We start from the raw sequence: 22272 nt of genomic DNA on the forward strand, positions 1-22272 counted from the left end.
CAATATAAATAGTCATTATTGATGGGGTGTCTTGATATTCTGCATGATGATACCCCAGAAACAGCAGAAAATGACCTTTTCATCTGCGTTACTAGATGTCTCTTGAGAGGCCCACACACCCAGCTCTTTTTTGTTGTCTTGGGTGACAGCTCACAAAAGCTAGAAGCTAAAACACACGGCTCATTCTGAAGGCAGCTCAAGATGTTGGAGAAGGGTCCTTTCCAGGTGCCTCAGTTGCTCTAAACCTACAGGCAGCTGAGAACTCGAAATCTTTGTTGTTTACCCTGCCAGCGAGGAGCCTTGCTAATCTGGTCAGTTTCAGGGACTTCCTGAAGCTTTCTTGAGTTGCTTACCTTCCTGTTTAAGGAGCTCCTGCAGGATGGAATGTTTCAATTTTGGAGGAAACTGCTACACAACAAAGACCATTTTATCCCAGGATTATGCCACCCACGTTCCGAGCCAGGCTGAGCCTTCTAAAAACCTGCAGAAGGCGTCCCAGGGGGATGATGCTGTCCTCCAGGAAGATAGAAAAGGCTGTTCTGAGACCCCCATCCTGAGGGCATGACAGTCTGCCTAGCTTGGTTTCTGCCTTCAGTCTTTGCTCTGCCTCCACATTTTCAGAAAGTATTTGGACTGTCCTCTTCATACATACCCATCATATGCAGGCTTATAAACCTGCCCATAGCTCTTGTCCTGCCTGGACTTGGAGGTGTGTCATTCTTTAGTAAGAACAGGGACTCCTAAGGCTTATGGACTACTTGCTTCCTGCTGGAGAGGTATGGGGTGACTTTACATATTTGATTTATTCTATTCTTCCAACAGCCGTATGAAGGTGGGAGCAGTTATCACTCCGTATTCCAGATGGGTGGGCAACAAAGACACAGAGAGTTTAAGGAGCTTGCCCGTGGTCATGGTCCCCATGGGCATGCTCATGCAGCTTGTATGTGAATATCCTCTCTGGCTCTGTCTACATCACTTTCGAGGTCTCTGGTGAGGATTCCGCACTGCTCTTAGCACTTCCCTCTCTCCTCACTCTGGTCCTCTGCTCTCCGACCGCGGAGAGGCTGAGTTAGAGGAGTGCCACCCTTTCCTCCAAGCTTACACAGATCCCTTTCTCATCTGTGATTTTTGTGTACTCAACACCGAGGCACCTTAATTCAAGAGTGGCTGTTGCTCACATTTCTTTCTTAAACTCCATCCAGTTGGCCAGAAGATTTTGGAGAAGAGCTTGTCCCGATGGCCTGAGATTCCATGACCATCACAGTAGGTCAATGTGACTAGTTCGTGGCCTCAGGAGACTAAGGCAGTTTTCTCTTCGAAAGTACGTTTCCTCTCATCCTTTCTTGTGTTTGTGGAAATCTTTTTTAAAGTAATTCTACCTTCGTACATTTCCACAGTTGAATCCAGCAGACAGGCTTTGGTGTAAGGTCATTGTTAGACAGTGAACTGCCTGACTCGTCTATGAACCGAAACTCCGTTGAAGTATCTAATACAGCCGAGAAAGGCCGCAGTAAACTGATAACTGACCCACAAGCAATAAATTACTAAATTGGTCCTGTGCTCGCATTTCCGTCTTTGGAGAGTGACGATTTGCTTATTTAACAAATACATCTACTCTCTTCCCATGGGATTGTTGGAGATTTTGTCAAGGGGAAAGCGGTAAAATGTGCTTATATTTCCTCTTTGGTTTTCAGGGCTAATTGTGGGTGAACTTTATTTAACAAGAGTTGCTATCCTAAGAGTCTCTGCGGAGTGGAGAGGCTTTCAGTTAACTTGGCAGATCATCACAAGGGAGAGCAGGAGGGTCAGCAGAAGCCCTCTTTACTGATTAGGTGATAATTGATGTATAATTGCCAAGTGATGGGACTTGAGGATATAAACCTCAGGAACAATGTCGATGCTATCTTCCATCTTTTGAGGGGACTGGGAGTTATGTATTCTTTATACCTTCTCAACAGAAGTGCTCAGCCGTGTGGGAAGCAAAATGAGGACTGATGCCCAGGAAGTGGGGTTATTAGAAGTACAGACAAGCATGGGGCAGTTTTCAGTTTCTTAGGTATAGCTGTGACTGAACTTAATATAGGTATAAAACAGAATGAGCAGGGGCGCTGGTGATTCCATACCTTGTGAGCCACATTCCTGTAATGCTGACTAAAGCTGGAAGCACATTGCTGTAAAAATTATAGCCTTGTGGAATAAACACAGGAGAATCAGACTGAAGGCAAGTTAGTGGGGGATTGTATGCTTCGTAGGATTCTCCTTGAGTTAGGGTTTGACCTGTTTATATTGGAACACACTGGGAAGAAGTCAAAGGATAGACTTTATATGATGTATCGCATCTTAAACATGATCTTCTAAGTCTTTATAATGTAATTAGAAGAATCCCTGGATTTACTCTTAACCAGCTTCTGTAATCATTGCTTTCTGAGTTTTCATTGCCCACATTGAGCCTTCGTCACGGTCTCCTTTCTGTTTCAACCATTATTGCTTGTCTTCCTCATATCTTGGAGAAAGAGTTTACTCTTGCTTGGGGGAGCTCTTAGTGGTATGTACCATCTGTTCTAGCTTGGAGCCTCCCATGACAGCCAGCCAGTTGTGCCAACAGCACAGAGCCCCCAATGCCAGTTATGCCAACATTATCCAGTTAGTGGGCCCAGAGCAGGGTCTAGGAATTCACAGTTTTAAGGAAATAACCTTTTGCGATGCTAACATACCATCCAGTATGGAGTCACTGAAGAAATGTTCAGCTTTAATGTCAGATTGTGTCAGCTTTCTGTTCCTGTAGCAAAAGAAGTTAAGATAATTAACTTATGAAGAGAATAGGTTATTTTGACTTGGGACTTGAAAACATTCAGTACACAGTGGTTCCATTGCTCATGGGCCTGTGGTACGGGACCAGTGACCATGTTAACATTGGAGCAAACCCATTTGGAAATGTAAAAAAGGAGGAGACCAAGGACCACAATCCCCCTCAAGGGCATACTCTCATTGACCCAAAGTCTCCTTTTGTGCTTTCCTCTTACGGTTTCTATGAGCTCCCAATAGTTCCAGGCTATTGCTGAACATTTCCAGGTCCCAACAATGGCCCTGGTCTTTTGGAGTAACTAAGCTGATGCCCCGAACTCTAGCTCCTCCCTTCTTTGTTCTAGATCCGCCTACCGCAGGAACCCTGTTCCCCCTTTTTTATTTCTGTGATTTCAGCCTGTTAGTTCTTCTCCCTGTGTCTTTTCTTCCTTTATTGTTCTAGCCTGTTAATTTCAGTAGAATGAGAATGTTATTCTTGAGTGACTCCCCAAAGACGAAGAGCCTCTAAAAATTCAGTCTTCCCAACAAATATATTTTGCATTCCATTTGTCCCTCTGAGGGATTACTATATGCACTGTAAGAATTATAAGAAGCCTTGTAATAAAAGAAATATGTAATTTTTGTTTTATTAAGGTATTTTGATACTGTTTGACCATGGGCATCTCCAGAAGCTTTTTCTTTAACTACTTAAGTGACATACCTATGGAAATTCCAAAGCTCTTTGAGAAATGTCTCTGGGATAATCGTCTTCAGCGAATTATCTGTAATGTAGCAACTGCTCTCTTTCTTCTTCAAACTCCCGTCTATAATTTAGCATCGTATTCAGTCCGGCACAGTGCATTAACCTCATCTGATGGCCCCTAGGTGAGTCTGTCTGGTGTCAGTCGTTTGTCAGCTCCGTGATGACAGCACACAGTATTTCTTATCTCCCGTAGGCTGTGCACATTTCTGAGCACCTGCTAATGCTATCATTTGGATTCCTAGTCTCTGGCATCTCTAGCATGCATCCAGCCTTTCTGTATCTTCGAGTGGCACACTGGACACTCAGACACGTTCACTTCATGGTTAGTGTTGTGTTTTAGCAGGGAGACATTGCAGTTTTGTCCCAAGGTTCCACAACAAGCCTTGTGTGTTTGCTATGCAGTAGTTGATTGTTTGCAGTTTCTAGAAGGGGCTGTGAGTGAGGTTCTCGGAGGGCCTGATGACCTGGACCCAGTGCGGCAGGCTGGCTTGGTTTTGCAAGGGGCCCTGGGAGGATTTTGCCCATCTCTCCCAGGTGAAAAACGTGTACTTTTCAAAGTTCTCTCAGACATCCCCAGTTGAGGAAAGAGAAAGGAGCCCACATGCTATGGTGCCTTGCCCCAAACTTTTAATATATTACGGATGAACACCCATATTTCATTTATAAGACAGGAATTTGTGGTATAAAGGTAGATGGTTTCAGCATTTGCTCTGAGACTTTATTAAAATAGCTGTATTTTCATGGTATCTTTTAAGAACAGATGGGGGCAATGTATGATAAATCATATTGCTTTTAGAATTAGCGCTTACATATTCATGTCAGTGGAGCTTAGATGTGTGGAAGGATACACATTTGGCTGTTTGAATTGAGCCTCTTGAAAGAATACTACTGCAACTGGACAGGCATGAACATTCCTTGTTATTTTTTTAATGTACATCTTTGACTTTAACACATATTATTTTAAATTTGATATGTAAGTAAATGTGACCCCAACAAGAAGTCACTAGTACAGTCTAGGCGATGCTTTGATATATGCTAATTTAATAAACCTGAAGCCTAAAACTACATATGCTACGGTCCTAAACATAGTTTGGAACCTGTGGGGGTTGTCACAGTGTATTGGGTATTTCTTTATTATCAGAACATCTTATTGTATTGATGGATATGATAGGTTGTGAGTGCAGAGTGTTCAGTGATATTCCAGTGCTCTTTCTGTCTGGGCCACAGAACCAGACTGCCTTGCCCACTCGGTCTGGGGCAACCTTATCGCCACATATGTAATATCACTACCTATGTACCTAGTGAGACTTGCCTTGCCCCTCTGCCTAAGTTTATCCATAGAAGAAAGCCTGAACAGTTTCTTGTGGCACGTTTTCCCACTTAGTCTTGCTTCTACATTAGAGAAATAGTGGGCAGTTTCTTTCTTAGAGAACGAGGTGTTAGCAAGACGTGTTAGTACTTTTTGGGGTTCATAAATAATCATTTCTGCCTTCATGGCTCAGTTTGCATTGCTTAAAATGTGTTCTGTACTGCAGTGATGGCTGAGACTCAGGACCGAGCAGACAGTGTGTGTGTTGCTTCTCAGTTATCCTTTGAGCCGCTTTGTGGAAGAGTCTGAAATGTGACAGTAACCTGCTTAGTGGCCAAAGTTGCATCTAGAGGCTGACTGTGGAGGACAGCCACCTTCTCCCACGCAGACTCACACGTGTTCCATAGAAGTTGAGATCTGTGTGCTTTTGAAAATGGCAGGAGTGTTTACTTAGAGACTGGAAAGATGGTTCCGTGGCTGCTCTTCCAGAAAACCCGGGTTCTCATTCCCAGCACCTCCATGGCGGCTAAGAACCACCCGTGACTCCAGTTCCAGGGGATTTGAGCCCTCTTCTGGCCTCATGGGCACTTCAAGCGTGTGTTGTGCACACATACATGTAGACAAAACACCTACATTTTATTTATTTAACAAAATCTTAAAAAGAAACTTTTTAAGACGAGTTCTTTTTTCTTTATCCTGGGGTTCAATCCAGAGAGAACCCTGTTAAGGAAGCCATGCAGGCAGGGGTGTTTAAATGCTTAGAACTAGGAACAGTGATAAAATTTCGAGCTTCAGAGTTGCAAAAATTTTACTTCAGAATGACCTAGATTGGTTACAGCTATGCCTCGATCTTGTGATCGTCAGGAGGGAGCAAAGGAAGGACTGGACTTACAAAAACTTGTTTGCACAGTGACGGGCTATTGAGAAGTTTAATAAAACACTGTTTTTGGGAGCAGGGACGTGACTCGGCAACTGACCGCTCTTGCTGTCATTTCTGAGAGACAGCCCAGGTTGGAGTCCCCAGATGGAGGAGAGAACTGTCTCTCACAGGCTACTTTCGGTTCCACATGAGCACTATGGCATTCACACTACACATATGCATACGACTGCACACACGTGCAGGCAATGAATACATAAAGAAATGCTGAAGGTAATACTTCTGTTTTTCCTTGCAGACTTTTGATTTTTTTTTTAAAAAATCGGATATGGGGAATTTTTGATGCCTTTATTTTCTACTTTCTGTAAGTGCCAGTTGATTGGCGATTAGCAAAGCTTTTATTATGTCAACCCTGTCTCTCGTCTGTGTTACACTTTTTTTACCCTCTGTATCAGTGTGAATTTTCAGAGAACCAGTGAGAAGAGATTTGCAGTTAGGAAAGAATCAACCTATTTATGATAGGTACAAGCCAATCAACCTTGCTCCTGAAGGAAGACCCTTTCTGCTAATGAAGACAGTCATGAAAATCACGACCCTTCTAAAATAACCGCTCAGTTTAGAACCTCAGAGATGCGAAGTGTGAGGGGCTTCCCAGCAGCACAGTGTCATCTTGGCGAGATCCTGTGTGGAGCTCAGAACGCCGTCCTCTCCGATCTTTATTTGAGCAGTAAACACATTTTTAAACACACACCATGCTGTCTCTAAAAATAAGCGGTATTTCGAAAAGAAAAACTAGTGCCCAAGTGGTTGGCACATCTGGTAGTCAGAAAAGCTGTATGGTTTGTTTTTATGGAACAACAAGCCAGGGAACATTCAAACTTGGCCAGTTGCAAATTTCTTTTTTTTTTTTTTTTTTCCTTGCTGATTTTTTTATTAATTAATTAATTTAATTATTAAAGATTTCTGCCTCTTCCCCGCCACCACCTCCCATTCCCTCCCCCTCCCCCAATCAAGTCTTCCTTCCTCCTCAGCCCAAAGAGCAAGCAGGTTTCTCTGCCCTGTGGGAGGTCCAAGGACCACCCACCTCCATCCAGGTCTATTAAGGTGAGCATCCAAACTACCTGGGCTCCCACAAAGCCATTACATGCAATAGGATCAAGAACCCATTGCCATTGTTCTTCAGTTCTCAGTAGTCCTCATTGTCCATTATGTTCAGCGAGACCGGTTTTGTCCCATGCTTTTTCAGTCCCCGGCCAGCTGGCCTTGGTGAGTTCCCGATAGAACATCCCCATTGCCTCAGTGTGTGGGTGCACCCCTCGCCGTCCTGAGTTCCTTGCTCGTGCTCACTCTCCTTCTTCTCCTCCTTTGGATCGTGAGACTTCAGTCCAGTGTTCCAATGTTGGTCTCTGTCTCTGTCTTCTTTCATCGCCTGATGAAGGTTAATATTCAGGGGGATGCTTATATGTTTTTCTTTGGGTTCACCTTCTTATTTAGCTTCTCTAGAGTCACGATTTATAGTCTCAATGTCCTTTATTTATGGCTAGAAACCAAATATGAGTGAGTACATCCCATGTTCCTCTTTTTGGGTCTGGCTTACCTCACTCAGGATAGTATTTTCTATTTCCGTCCATTTGTATGCAAAATTCAAGAAGTCATTGGTTTTTACTGCTGAGTAGTACTCTAATATGTATATATTCCATACTTTCTTCATCCATTCTTCCATTGAAGGACATCTAGGTTGTTTCCAGGTTCTGGCAATTACAAACAATGCTGCTATGAACATAGTTGAGCATATACTTTTGTTGTATGTTTGGGCATCTCTTGGGTATATTCCCAATAGTGGTATTGCTGGGTCAAGAGGTAGGTTGAACCCGACTTTCCTGAGAAACCGCCACACTGCTTTCCAAAGTGGTTGCACAAGTTTGCATTCCCACCAGCAGTGGATGAGAGTGCCCCTTTCTCCACAACCTCTCCAGCAGAGGCTATCATTGGTGTTTTTGATTTTAGCCATTCTGACCGGTGTAAGATGGTATCTTAATGTTGTCTTGATTTGCATTTCCCTGATTGCTAAGGAAGTTGAGCATGATCTTAAGTGACTTTTGGCCATTTGAACTTCTTCTGTTGAAAAGTCTCTGTTCAGCTCAGTGCCCCATTTTATAATTGGATTGATTAACCTTTTACGGTCTAATTTCTTGAGTTCTTTGTATATTTTGGATATCAGACCTTTGTCAGTTGCGGGGTTGGTGAAGATCTTCTCCCAGTCAGTGGGTTGCCTTTCTGTCTTAGTGACAGTGTCCTTTGCTTTACAGAAGCTTCTCAGTCTCAGGAGGTCCCATTTATTCAATGATGTCCTTAGTTTTTGTGCTGCTGGGGTTGTACGTAGGAAGTGTTCTCCTGTGCCCATGTGTTGTAGAGTACTTCCCACTTTCTCTTCTATCAGATTCAGTGTGTTTGGACTGATATTGAGGTCTTTAATCCATTTGGACTTGAGTTTTGTGCATGGTGATATATATGGATCTATTTTCATTCTTCTACAGATTGACTTCCAGTTTTGCCAGCACAATTTGTTGAAGATGCTCTCTTTTTTCCATTGTATACTTTTAGCTCCTTTATCGAAAATCAGGTGTTCATAGGTTTGTGGGCTAAAGTCAGGGTCTTCTATTCTATTCCATTGGTCGACTTCTCTGTTTTTATGCCAGTACCAAGCCGTTTTCAGTACTGTAGCTCTGTAATAGAGTTTGAAGTCAGGGATGGTAATGCCTCCAGACAATCCTTTATTGTATAAGATTGTTTTGGCTATCCTGGGTTTTTTTGTTTTTCCATATAAAGTTGATTATTGTCTTCTCCAGATCTGTGAAGAATTTTGATGGGATTTTGATGGGGATTGCGTTGAATCTATAGATTGCTTTTGGTAGAATTGCCATTTTTACTATGTTGATCCTCCCAATCCAAGAGCAAGGGAGGTCCTTCCATTTTCTGGTGTCCTCTTCAATTTCTTTCTTCAAAGACTTAAAGTTCTTGCCAAATAGATCTTTCACTTCCTTGGTCAGAGTTACCCCAAGGTATTTTATGCTATTTGTGGCTATCGTGAAAGGTGATGCTTCTCTGATTTCCCTCTCTGCTTCCTTATCCTTAGTGTATAGGAAGGCAACTGATTTTTTGGAGTTGATTTTGTATCCTGCCACATTACCAAAGGTGTTTATCAGCTGTAGGAGTTCTTTGGTAGAGTTTTTGGGGTCGGTTATGTATACTATCATATCATCTGCAAATAATGAAAGCTTAACTTCTTCCTTTCCAATACGGATCCCCTTGATCCCCTTATGTTGTCTTATTGCTATTGCTAGAACTTCAAGCACTATATTGAAGAGGTATGGAGAGAGTGGACATCCTTGTCGTGTTCCTGATTTTAGTGGGATGGCTTTGAGTTTTTCTCCATTTAATTTAATGTTAGCTGTCGGCTTGCTGTAAATAGCTTTTATTATATTTAGGTATGCCCCTTGTATCCCTAATCTCTCCAAGACCTTTATCATAAAGGAGTGTTGAATTTTGTCGAATGCTTTTTCAGCATCTAATGAAATGATCATATGGTTTTTTTCTTTCAGTTTATTTATATGGTTGATTACATTGATAGATTTGCGTATGTTGAACCAGCCCTGCATCTCTGGAATGAAGCCTACTTGATCATATTGGATAACTTTTCTAATGTGTTCTTGGATTCGGTTTGCCAGTATTTTATTGAGAATTTTTGCGTCGATGTTCATGAGTGAGATAGGCCTGTAATTCTCTTTCTTGGTTGGGTCTTTGTGTGGTTTTGGTATCAGGGTAACTGTAGCTTCATAAAAGGAATTTGGCAATGACTCTTCTGTTTCTTTATAAGTTACTTGGCCTTTTTCCTTTGCAGCTCTTAATATTCTTTCTTTAATCTGTATATTTTGTGTTTTGATTATTATATGGCGAGGGGATGTTTTTTTTTGATCCAGTCTGTTTGGTGTTCTGTATGCTTCTTGAATATTCAAAGGAATATCTTTCTTTATGTTGGGGAAGTTTTCTTCCATAATTTTGTTAAAAATGTTTTCTGGACCTTTGAGCTGTGCCTCTTCTCCTTCTTCTATCCCTATTATTCTTAGGTTTGGTCTTTTTATTGTGTCCCATATTTCCTGAATGTTTTCTGATGAGAATTTGTTGGTTTTGGTGTTTTCTTTGATCAGTCCGTTTATTTTCTCTATGTTGTCTTCAGAATCTGAGATTCTTTCTTCTATCTCTTGTATTCTATTGATTATGCTTGTTTCTGTAGTCTCTGCTCGTTGACCTATATTTGCCATATCCAGCTGGTCCTCGGTTTGTGTTTTCTTCCTTGCTTCCATTTCAGTTTTCAATTCTTGGACTGTTTCCATTACCTGTTTGATCGTTTTTTCTTGGCTTCCCAGGGTATCATTTACGTATTTACTCATTTCTTCAAACTTTTTGTTATACTTCTCATCCATTTCTATGAGGGCGTTTTTTACATGTTGTTTAAGGGACTCTATTGCTTTCAAAAAGTCAGTTTTTTCCTCTTCTCCTGTGATAGGGTGTTCAAGTCCTTGTGTTGTAAGATCATTGGGTTCTGGTGTTTTCATGTTGTTTTTCAGATTGTTGGGTGAATTCTTGCCTTGGCGTCTGCCCATCTCCTCTTACCGATGCTATCTATTGGGTTTGATTTAATTGTAGCGGGGCAATCTGTTCTCAGTGCAGGCTTCACTGTTTCTTGCCCGCACTATCCTGCATCCAGTGCCTCTGCCGCCGGGGCCTGCCTGCCGGTGCCTCCGCCGCCCGGAACTGTCTGTGCGCCGATGCTTCCGCCGCCTAGGCCTGCCTGCCGGTGCCTCCGCCACCTGTGCCTGCCTGCGCGCCGGTGCTTCCGCCGCCTAGGCCTGCCTGCCGGGCCTGACTGCTGGTGCCTCCGCCACCCGGGCCTGCCTGCACGCTGGTGCCTCTGCCGCCCGGACTTGCCTGCGTGCCGGTGCCTCCGCCGCCTGGGCCTGCCTGCGCGCTGGTGCTTCCGCCGCCTAGGCCTGCCTGCTGGTGCCTCCGCCACCCGGAACTGTCTGTGCGCCGGTGCTTCCACCGCCTAGGCCTGCCTGCCGGGCCTGACTGCCGGTGCCTCCGCCACCCGGGCCTGCCTGCACCCCAGTTGCAAATTTCTATCTGTGATGACACCTGGTTGAAAAAAAAATTGGCTCTGGGCTCAAAACAGAAAGAACATTGGAAATGGGCAGAGAATTAAACAGCATCGTTTACTATCTTGTGTTGTGCAAGGAAATATGAAGAACTTTTCTTCTTTAACAGAGTGGAACAGAAAAGCAAGGGCAGACATGGAACAGCCATCAGTGACGAGAGCTGCCGACACCCTTAGGAGGCAGCATCAGTTTCTTTTCCTCTTTGGTAGATGGTGAGATAGAAACACTGACTACCAGTTTTCAGAAATTTGCCTCAGTCATGCAAAGAGCTTGATCCCAGGCAGGCAGGCTGCCCGCAGAGTCCACACTCCCACTCCCAGTAGCTCAGAGCTGATGCTTCTGTCTGGGATTCTGAAAAAGAATTAGACTTTTAATGCTTTGTTAATAGTGTCTTTTGGTACAACTCTTGTTTATTTCCCATTGTGAGCTTGATGATGCCATTTTCTAGAACATACAAATGCTGCATGTTTCTGAGAAACTCACTGTTGACACAAGCTGTCACTTTTCTGTGGTTAGAGGATGTTGAAGTTGATCCATGTGTTTGGAGTAGGGGGCAGGATAGTGGGATACTGAGCAGAGAAGGACTGAGGTGTCTCATGGCGTGAGTCTAGGCTGTAGGGTTCAGTGTCTGGACCAGGAGAACAGATGTACAGTTCTACGCTCACTAGCCTCTTCTTCCATTCAGCTTGGTCAGCTACACATCAGAGGATCAACTTAGTTTGGATTTTTTTAAATGGTCTCATGTTTCATTAAAAAAAAAGTCAGGAGGGCTTCCATGGAAACAGCTGGATAATATTTAATATTCATAACAGTCATTCTTAATTTTTATGCATTTGTTTAAGGCTTTATAATAGGCTGGGTTCTAGGGAAGAAAATGCACATCAAACAAGGGCTTCATTTTTTTTCAAAAAGACTTGAAGTGCGGAAATGAGAGATTGGTGGGAATGTCATAGGCTCACTTCCTGGAAGTGAAAAGACTGAGCACTCAGATCTGTCCAGAGGACACTGGGGGTGGCAGGTGGACCCAAGGACCTTTGGGTTGAAACCTTGACGATGCAGAGGGGCTCACTAGGTGCAGAGTTAACAGAGACAGTTGCGAGCGAGGGTTAGAGTAAAAGATGCCGTCCTCATATTTGGCAGTTGAGATTTCTAAGGTATACATATCTTCATCCCATCTCTGAAGTAGTGATGCCACAAACAGATTCGATTGGTTCTTCATGATTTTACTACATATATAGATGTATATGCACGCAGCATTTTAGATTTGACAAGTAGGTATTAATACACTTTGTTACCAAGCTTTCTTTCTTGTGTGGGCTGATAGAGGGACTAATGCATTTGTTTTAGAGGTAGATAGATGTGAATAGTTTCATTAAGGATGAATCAGATACAGAGTGACAATTCATTATATGGGCGTGTATGGCATCCTGGTTGACTGAGTGCTTGATATCTGATGTCGCTTTTAATAGAAACATCTAGTAGCAGTGGCAGCTGAGGCAGTAACACAGGTTATTAGGCTGGGTTAGGCTCCGCACCGTTGCATCCTCTTTCCCACGGTTAAAAGAGAGCCCATGCAAACACACACAATTAAGAATTTTCAGAGAAACTCAGTTTATGAGCATTATATTAAAAACACACCTGCCACTCTTGATGTTAAGGCGGAAAAACCCTGATGGTCCAAAGCCATGAGTCATAAAAATGGAATACCGCCAACTGGTCTCGGAAGGCATAAGATCGGAAACCTGCTCAGGTGGAAGAGAGAGGTGAACTTGGACATCTGAACAAAGATCTGAGATCTTCTTTAGGAGCCAGTGATCTTGGAAAATGTTCAAGAGCATGCCTAGGGCCCAAACTGAAGTGTGTGGTTGCCGTGGAAATACACGGAGGAGTTGAGCTTCATACGTGTTAATTTCCTGTGTGGCTGTACGCAGGCCGTGGGCACCTGGGTTTTAGCTCCACAGCACTGGCGTGGAGAGGGGCTGCTGCCACCTAACGTAGCTGGGACTCCAGCAGGAGAGTTGAGTTGTAGCTTCATTTATGGGGATATGGCAACAACTTTCAGGGCTGTTTTGTCTCAAGGGGCTCTTAGAAGAAAATGGAACCAAAATCCATGCCAAGTAAAAGAACTCTTGGCAGTTTGGTTTATTTTGGGAGGAAAACAAAGTATGAAATTTTGCTTTCTAGAGCTAAAGAAAATTACAGTGATAAATTTTACATACTTTGGTCCCGGGTAGAGTGATGGCAAAGCCAGAGAATCTCGCGAGAACTGTATCCTCATTTGTTAGATGGGAGTAGAGGATAAGCCACTGAGACTCAGGTGGTCAGCGGGTTTTGAAAAAGTGCATCCCCTGAAGGGAACGTCTAGAATGACTAAGGTTTTACTGTTGCTTGAAACAGATGAGTCATGACGATGTTAGCTGTTTCCTCTCTTTAGCTTCTCTTTAACGACATAGATTCTTGTGGGTTTATTTGCCTCTTTTTCTTTCTCTTTTGGGTGTGTAGCACAGTTTTTTTTTTAAATTGGAATATTATAAGTAATGAAAACAAAAAATGTTGTTAAATTCAGTTACCTTTCCAAGTGAGTGTTTTATGGATTTCCCATCTTGAATTATTAAAACAAAATGTTGCCAGGCGGTGGTGGCGCACGCCTTTAATCCCAGCACCTGGGAGGCAGAGGCAGGCAGATCTCTGTGAGTTCGAGACCAGCCTGGTCTACAAGAGCTAGTTCCAGGACAGGCTCCAAAACCACAGAGAAACCCTGTCTTGAAAAAAGAAAAATTATTAAAAAAAATGTTTTCTGTCCAACGGCAGTGTACTGGGGATGAAGAGGGGGAAAGTCAAGGTTAAAGGGATATAGTTTGACTGTAATTCTCTTAAAAAGGCTATCGGGAAATACAAATTCACAGTCAAATCAGTTCAATGTTTTTGGTCCTTCCCCCCAGCAGTATTGGCTTTATTTACTCTGTGATTCAAAATATTAGCTACTCTAGGAAGGAGTTGATTTGATCAAGATAATTTTGTCTACTGATCACCATTGCCCTTCAGTTAAGGATATTATAAATTACGACTTTCAGCTTAATTTTCAACAGCTGATTCTCACTTCTGCACAGTGAGATTTAGCCCTATTTAATGGTGTGAGTGATGATTACGAAAAACTTTTTGCTATAGCATTACAGATTTTGCGTTGGCATCACACGCTTTTTGGTCTGATGAGTATTAAAAGAGATACTCTTGTAACACCAGCACTTGGGAGGTAGAGGCAGGGAGAACAGGGGCCTAAGGCTGTCTTTGGTTACATAGTAGGTTGGAGGGCAGCCTAGACTACATGAGACCCTGTGTCAAAAAACTACACTTTAAAAGGACTGTCTCTAAAGATGAGCCCCGCTATAAATGTGCACATGTGTATGTACTGATTTCTGATGTAAGGGACATGAAAGCTAACCTGATTCATTTGTTTTTAGGGGCTCTTGGCTTTGGGCCTCAGTGCAAGTCCATTGGAAAAGGCAGCTGCAACAATCTAGTGGTCACCAGCAGTCCCATGATGGTTCAACGACTGGGACCCATTTCACCTCCAGCAAGCCAGGTCTCCACAGCATGCAAGCAGATCAGTCCTAGCTTACCGAGGGCACTGAATGCAGCCAACCTGAATAGACCTCCTTCAGATTCCAGGTCTCAACTTACGTTTTTTTCCCCCTTTCCTTCCGGTATAATCATACCCCACGAGTGTCGTCCCCTCTCTCCCTGAGCACGAATGTACTCACACCCTCAGTCACTCACTCACTGGTGCTGAAGCAGCGCTTTCATCTTTAGCCTTGTAGGAGAACGCGTATAAGAAGTGAACATGTGACATTCCCAATCAGGATGAATGACGTAATAGCTGTTGTCTGGTCATGTGAGATTTGGGAGTCTCGGGACCCGAAGCCTAGTTAGTAAACTTGTCACTGCCGTACAAAGCAAGGCACATCTTGGCCGAATGAGATGCTCTGCACATCTGCCAGGCTTTCAGGTGTGCATTGCAGTGTCTCAGGGCCGGCTTACAAGCTGTCAGTCTGTTTGCTCACCTGTGCACTCTTCTACTCAAACATGTACTAAGTACCTAGTGTGTGCATAAAGCAGCAGTTTAGGGACATAGCAGAGATAACAAAGGTAGAAATCACAAACTAATGTGTTTGGGAAGACATAGCTTCCCAAGCCTTGAGTTAAATGTTTGGTTAGGCGGCAGCATCAGTGCCGTACAACACCTTGTGTCTTTCTCACTCAGAAGAGTTAAATTGAAAGAAACCACTCCCCTCTAGACAGAATTTTATCTTCTTCAGGGTCCATGTGTGTGCGGTGGGGGTGGCCAATCAAGGTGGACTGTGGTAGAATGTTTAAGATCTATTTCTTTGGAAGATTATTATGTCATCATTTAGAAGTTACTTTCTTGGGAAGAGCACAGTGCAGAATTTTTGCCCAAGTTAGTTCTGAGATGATGGATCTTGCAGAGGAGCCTCTCCCTGCATCCTTCTGTGCCTGCTATAACCTGCTGAGGTGCCTTGTAGTTGGGACTCTATTTCTCCTTTTCCCTTTCTTTTGCTCTTCTGTGCTGGCCTCCTTCCAGCCTCCAGTTGAGACTCTGAAATCATGATTCCCAGATTGCTTATTTATGCCCCCCCCTTTTTTTTAAAGGTGAAAGCTTGTTTTCCACTTGAGACTTTAGTGATGGGAGGCTGTCACTTTCCCATTGATGATTATGCCTCAAGGGACTCCTCAGCCTTGCTGAGTGCTGCATGTAAAATTAACTCTGCTCATTGGTGGGTGTCATTGGGAACCTTCAGCTTCCTGTCTGTGGCAAGTCCATCCCATGCCTGGAAGGCAGCCGTAATTAATGGAGAGGCTGACGGTAGGCAGAACTCAGGCCGCTGAAGCCAGGCGTCTTACACAGTCCCTTTCATGGTGCGGCCAGAGGGGTCGTTATCTCAGTGTTTCCTGGCATAGCTGATTCCTTAGCATAATATTATATCCTTAAGAGACAACATCTTGACAATGCACTGACAAGTGTTTTGACTATGTATTCTGTGAGATCTTCTCAAGGAATGTGTTTGTGTGTGTGTGTTTTTTTTTCTCCCTGGATGGGGAAAAAAAAAACACCAATGAGTTTAGAAATGGCTAGGAGAGATAGGGTAGAATCCATGTATAGCAGCTTGGAAAAGTTGTGTATTTTTTGTGGTCGTTACATGGGTTTGTGTGTTCCATCAGGTGGATAAGTGCTTGAGAGGCAACAGTGCAACCTGAAGGCATTTTACAGCCTAGCACTAAAGCTAGTGAGTAAACCAGCCAAGCATTTCATGCATCAGGGTCTTCTATAGGTAGATGGGGGCCAAAGAGGCCATGAACCATTCTGTCTGAGAGATGCCTGCCCTTTGAGCATCTGCAAAGTTGATTGTTTTCCCTGCAGTTCTATAATTGCTGTGCACTGTAGAGAATGAGAAGCTGTAGAAAAACCAATGTAGTGACCCCAAGAAGTATACACCTTTCCAAGCTGCTGTCCATGGCTTTTGTCCGACTGCACCTAGTTATTTCTCAATTCCTATTTTTTTTTTTTTGCCCATCCTGAAAAAAAAAAATCCCAGAGATCTCCCAGAATTCGAATTTGGCAGTAAATGTGCTCACCCTGAGATTACTGTGAGTGGAAAGTTGATAAACACCCTTCAGATAGATTCCTGTGAACACATGCCCTACAGCCCTGGGATTCCTGGCCATCGAATTGACCATATAATAAACACGGTTTCATAACTTTTCCAAATATATATAGCTTAAGTCTTTTTTGTAAGACATCTTCTTTAGCCTCGTATCATGGTTTCCTCCCACCCCAAATATGCCATTTTACAAAGAAAGAAATCAAATGAATTCTTACCAGTTCTTTATTATTAGATCTTTAGTTTTCATTTTTGTGATTTTAAAAAATGATAATTATATCATTTCTCTCTTCCCTGTCCTCCCTTCAACCCCTCTCTTTCAGATTCATAGCTCCTTATTCTTTAATCATTATTGTGGAATATATATATATATATATATATATGCATATATACATACAAATAAATAGTAAGTGCAATCTGCTATTACCTTCAGTGTTGCTTTTCTGGGTATTCTTTAGGTCTGAGCACTTGTCATTGGGTAACAGTTTAGGGGGTTCATCCCTGGGAGAGACTCATTCTTCCTCTCTTAGCAGTCTTTAATGCTTCAGTTAGGATGGTGGCCTTGTGAAATTTCCCCCATCCACCTTGGCATGTCAACTGGTGTTGTCATAGTTCAGGTCTGTTTAAGCAGCCATATTGTTGAGATTTCATGAGGGTAGCTTCCTTGGTCATAGCTAGAAGACACAATATGTCTGGCTATGACAGTCTTTCATCTCTTCTTTCTTGAGGGTGCAGGGCTTGAGTGAGAGATGTATCAATGGCAGCTGAACACCCTGTGGTAGGTTGTTCTCTGCGTTTAGATGAGTTGTGGTCTTCTCTCATGGTCTCCATCTGCCGGGAGGATGTGAAAGCTGCATGTACCTGTAGCTGTAAGGAAGCGTGTTTAGAGTGAAGTTAGGAATGATACTGATCTAGCAAAGGGGCTTTGTTAGGCCCTCATCTAAGTCTATGGCCTCACTGGACATGTGTTCTTAGCTAGGTGTACAGTGTCAGATATGATTTCCCTCCTGTTGAACAGGATTTCAGCCCAATTAGGTAGCTGTTGGTTACCACCAAGTTATAAAGATAATGTATCTTTAGAGATAGCTTGCCATGCTAACCACTGTGGTGCATAGGCATCACCCCAGCATCACCCCAGGGAAAGATTACTGCATGTTTTACTCCCTTCATAACTTACATTGCAGTTCTGTCTCTTACTTTAGTGTTACCAACAATACTTTATTGGATTAACCTACAGTTATTTTATTTCATGCCTCTAGTGATTAGAATAAATTCTCAGGAGGTAAGATTTGTTGGTTTAAACAGCTACTAATAGCAGCTTTGTTGCTATTAATAGGCATTTTTCAAATTTTCAATTGCACTACAGAGAAGACCAACCCTCATGTGAACTTGACAGTGGTCTCATATGTTTAGTTTTATTTATACATTTTATTAGTTTGAAGTAATAATTGTGTAATTTTCATCAGTGATATTTTTCATTATTGATAATATTGAACAGTTTTCAGACATTTGCCAGCTATATTCCTTTATTTTTCTCTTTTCTTTCTCTCTTTTATTTTTTTTTCTTTCCTTGATTTGAATGTAATTTCTTCTGGGGCATTCCTCTAAGAGAACATGCTCTGCCTTTAGCTTGTGCTCTGTTTAATCCCGTGATGGGAATCCCGCCTTGGTGCTGGGTATTTGCTGCAATAACTGCCCAGGCATTTCTATTAGTCCACCACAGTGCTCAACAAATTCTCTACTCTGTTGAAGAGTCAGGAGCCGGTGCCAGCTTAGGTGTCATGCATATCCTGCTGTAAAGGCCATTGCACATCCGTCCATCCCTGAGTGACAAGTAGGGGACCTCAAACAACTACTTCATACAATTGTCTAATCTCTCAGCTGAGCAGAGCTGATCAGTAGGAGAGATGGGATGCTTGCTTGTGTGGGCTTATAGTGTGTCCCCATGCAAGTATCATCCCTGTTGAAGGTGTGGTGGTTTTCAAGACAGAGAAAGCCTACTTAATTTGCCCAGGGTCAGTTTGCAAAGGTTAGCGATTGCCTAGTGATACCAGTCTAGATCCAATAGTGTGCATTGTTTTTATTTCTAAACTGGAATTATTGGCAGCAATTGCCTTTTTTGTTTGTAGTATGCACACAAAGCTCAAAGAAGGCCAAGAAAGGAACTGAGAATAGACTCTAGGCTCCCTGTGCATTCTGACATCTTCTAAACCTGCTGTGTTCATAAGGCGTCCCTACTCTTTTGGAAGATTTACTGGGGTGCATAGATGGCAATTTCCAGGCTAGGGCTGGTCTTTCCTAGGATCTGTGGGGTTATGACACATATATGTCATGTATTATATATTATCCTCATGGATTTAGTTACATGCACACTTGGTATATGTACATGTGTTTTTCTTCATGAGCAGTAGTATGAAAAATTCCATATGACCTGTAAGTTAAAACTTCTTTGAAGCTTTAGAACAAAACAACTCCACTTGGTCAGCATAGCTCCTTCAGCTACTTGAGAACATGTTTTTTCTAATGGCTTCTAAGTTTTTCACTTTGCTTTTATTTGGTTTTAGTTTTATCATCTTGCCTTTCACATACCGTTCTAAATAAACCAGTCACCAGAAATAATGTCGTTAGGATCAGATGAACATATGGAAATGGAGATTGCTCTCAGTGTGGTGACACAGCTTTCTGAGTTCTTTGTCACTTTCTCTTCCACAGGCCTGGCATGTGTAGCAGCAGGGGTTACAGGCTAGACTCCTTGGCAGCCTTCACACCCGTTCAGTGTACTGTTGCAGAAAAACAGGCAATTTGTGTTGCAGTCCTAGCTTGTGTGATTCTAAGCCTGTTCTCACCAAGTCTTCCAATCAAGCAGAGCATCGTGGATCACACTGGGGTATATTGTGAGAAAATGAGAGCCAGCTAGGTCTCTGCCAATCACTTCCCTTCCTTCATGCTTTATTAAAGACCTTCCATCACTCCTCTGCTGTCATAGATTTGTCATTACTTTCTTCTTATAAAAATATTTTAAGAGTCTAGTTAGTTTATGTCATACTGTGTATTCAGTAAGCTAATACATAAAATGCTCTGTAAGCTTGTAAGTCATGATCATTGTTTTTGTGTATTGATTCTATAATTGAGGTAGCATCCTGCTATGTAATCGATGTTGGCCTTGAAGTCATAATCTTCTGCCTTCAACCTCCTGATTCCTAGGATGGGATTCCAGGCTTGCAACACCAAGCCGGGCTCTTCTTTATGTACGCTCTTGATCAACAGGTGTTTGAGTACTTAGTTTGTTTCTAACACTCCAGCAGGTACCAGAGAGATAAAAACCATCCTTTCAATGGAAAGGTCTTGTCATTTGTGAGCATGATCCTCCGAGATCCTCAGAGATGGCGGGCTAGACAGTAGAGATGCCTTGCAAAGAGGACTCTTCCTACAGAGATAGACTTCATGGGTAGGACTTTGGATGATTAGTCTCCTAAATTGCATCTTTGAGAGGCATAGGAAGCAACTGCCATGTGTTGGAAGTTTTGTTCCTGTTAGGTATTTGAGGTGTTAGAGGGAGGAAGGGACACAAACTTGTTCTCTGTTCATGACTTTGCTTTTGAGTAGTTTGCTTTCTGAAAGATTTTGACAGCTGCCTTGGAAAACTGAGATGCCGAAGAGGCTAAGCAACATGTCTGCATTTGGACTATCCTGTGCTATATATTAAGCCATGTTCAGCATAATTTAAGAGACATGAGTTTTGCCTTGCATTATTGAAGAATGGACATGTTTCTCTATGCAGCCATTGAGCCAGATAATGCAGTTTTATCAGCAGAGTGCATACATTTGCATGAGCCACTCTGGCTGTCAGTCATTGCTTAAGAGTCTGAAGTGTGCTCGAATGGCTGCCTCCTGAGAGCAGGCACCGTTCACCATGGTGCTCTGTCAGTGTTCTGACATCCCTGATGTAGCTTGTGTCTGAATGTACTTCCTGACTCTCACGTGGGATAGGGTCAAAAGGCTCTTGGCATCCAGTCACCAGGAGCCTTCTCCTGAGCTCTGCAGGAAAAGCCACATGCTGGAAGTGTGCTTGGGAAATATTGAGAACTGTCCACGGGGAATTAGAACTCAAAACGGTTCAGAGACCATTTGCAGACGGCAGAAGGACTTTAATCCAAATGTAAGGATGTGAACCAAGAAGGAGATCTCTGTCAAGGGCAGGTGGACATAGGTTCCTGCTGGGCTTGTCATTAGCAAACATTGCCGCACCCGTCAGCAACTTCAGGTCAGTTGCAGTGTTACCACCATACACCGTGCTTTTCCAGAGCTGCTATGTTTTCAGTATTCCCGGGTTGGCAGAAACAGCGCTCCTGGTTTCCAGTTTGTGAAGCGGAGTAGGGAACAGGTGAAACGATGCTTCCCCCTTCCTCTTTGGAAGGTTGATAGTTAACAGCCAGAGACAGGGAGGGTGTTCATGGAGGGAAGTCACACATTTTGCATAAGAATCTTTGGTAATTAGTGTATTTAAATAAAAGAATCTAGAAAGCCAGTTGCAGGCACGTATGGGATAAACCAAGTTTCTCAGCTATCTGCCGTGTCTGCGTTGGGATCTGGAACCTTTTTTTTCTCTGTCTACATGTTGGTCCTTTTCGGGATGAATATTCTGTCTGAGGGATATAGCTCTTCTTTTCTTTTATTGTTTTTAAAGCAATAATGTCCCTGGAAAGAAAAATGGATTTTCAAGGGTCTAACGTTATCATTATAAACCACTTTGATATGCAAACAATGAATTGTGACATTTTTAGCACTTCTTTTGTGAACGGTAAGGACAGGGAAGGAATTGTTATAAAAATGAACCACTGCAAGTGAATGACCTGTTCTTGGCCTGATGCTGCTCAGATCCAAGGACAAGAGCTCAGGGAAAACCTATCTCAACAAGTGTGGCTAAGACCCACATGGCCTGGTGCATGATGCCAAACGAGCTTTTCAGTTCGTTACTTCTTCATGTACAATGCCTTTGTTCTATTAAGGACTATTCTGTGTGTTTGATAAAGAGTGAACTCTGTGCCTCCAGCTTGCTAAGTATGCACTTACTCACTGAGGTATGGTTTCTGCCTGTGTATTTTACATTTTCACAAATTTCCTAGGGTCATTTGAAATGAATAAGTATTTGCCATTGTAAATTGCCCTTTGAAATGTCTAATTTGATAATATCAGTGCCGTTAAATTGTAAAATTATTAGTAAGTCTTTAACACAAACATTTAACTTGGAAAATTTACTTTAAAAAAAAATCATGGCTTATGTGTGACCCTCCCAGGTAGATTTTAATTGGAGATTAGTACTGTTCAGAATTATGTAACCTGAAGGCCGACCATAGCATGGTGCACACAGCAGGTGCTTAACAGATACTCCTTTGGATTGCCAAGACAAGCAGCTATAACTTTTTCCTAGTCCCCAATTTTCCCTCTCTATAGAAAAAGGGATACTTTGAAATAAAGTGAGAACTATTTATTCTCATTAAATTACTAGAATTATTTATAACAATAGCTCTTTCATTATTCTAGTAAGCATTAGCTTTTATTGTTTGTCTTGGTAATATATTATTTACCTGGAACCTAAAGCCTCGGATTCTGTCGCAGTCTAAGAACTTGTGTTTAGTGCAGAA

The 22272-nt window shown here is 42.6% G+C and overlaps 1 protein-coding gene across 2 annotated transcripts in view; it reads left to right on the top strand.

The window, feature by feature from the left end:
* Glis3 (GLIS family zinc finger 3) overlaps positions 1 to 22272 on the top strand; it is a 430288-nt gene that overhangs the window by 126653 nt on the left and 281363 nt on the right. Inside the window, exon 3 of one of the 2 annotated variants that reach the window (XM_057779622.1) lies at positions 14411 to 14618. The exons of the other annotated variant lie outside the window; for it this stretch is intronic. Coding sequence (XP_057635605.1) covers positions 14411 to 14618 — 208 coding nt within the window. The remainder of the gene's footprint in view (positions 1 to 14410; positions 14619 to 22272) is intronic. 2 annotated transcript variants of the gene reach the window in all.

Source organism: Chionomys nivalis, chromosome 8 (genome assembly GCF_950005125.1).
Source record: "Chionomys nivalis chromosome 8, mChiNiv1.1, whole genome shotgun sequence".
NCBI classification, from domain to species: Eukaryota; Metazoa; Chordata; class Mammalia; order Rodentia; family Cricetidae; genus Chionomys; species Chionomys nivalis.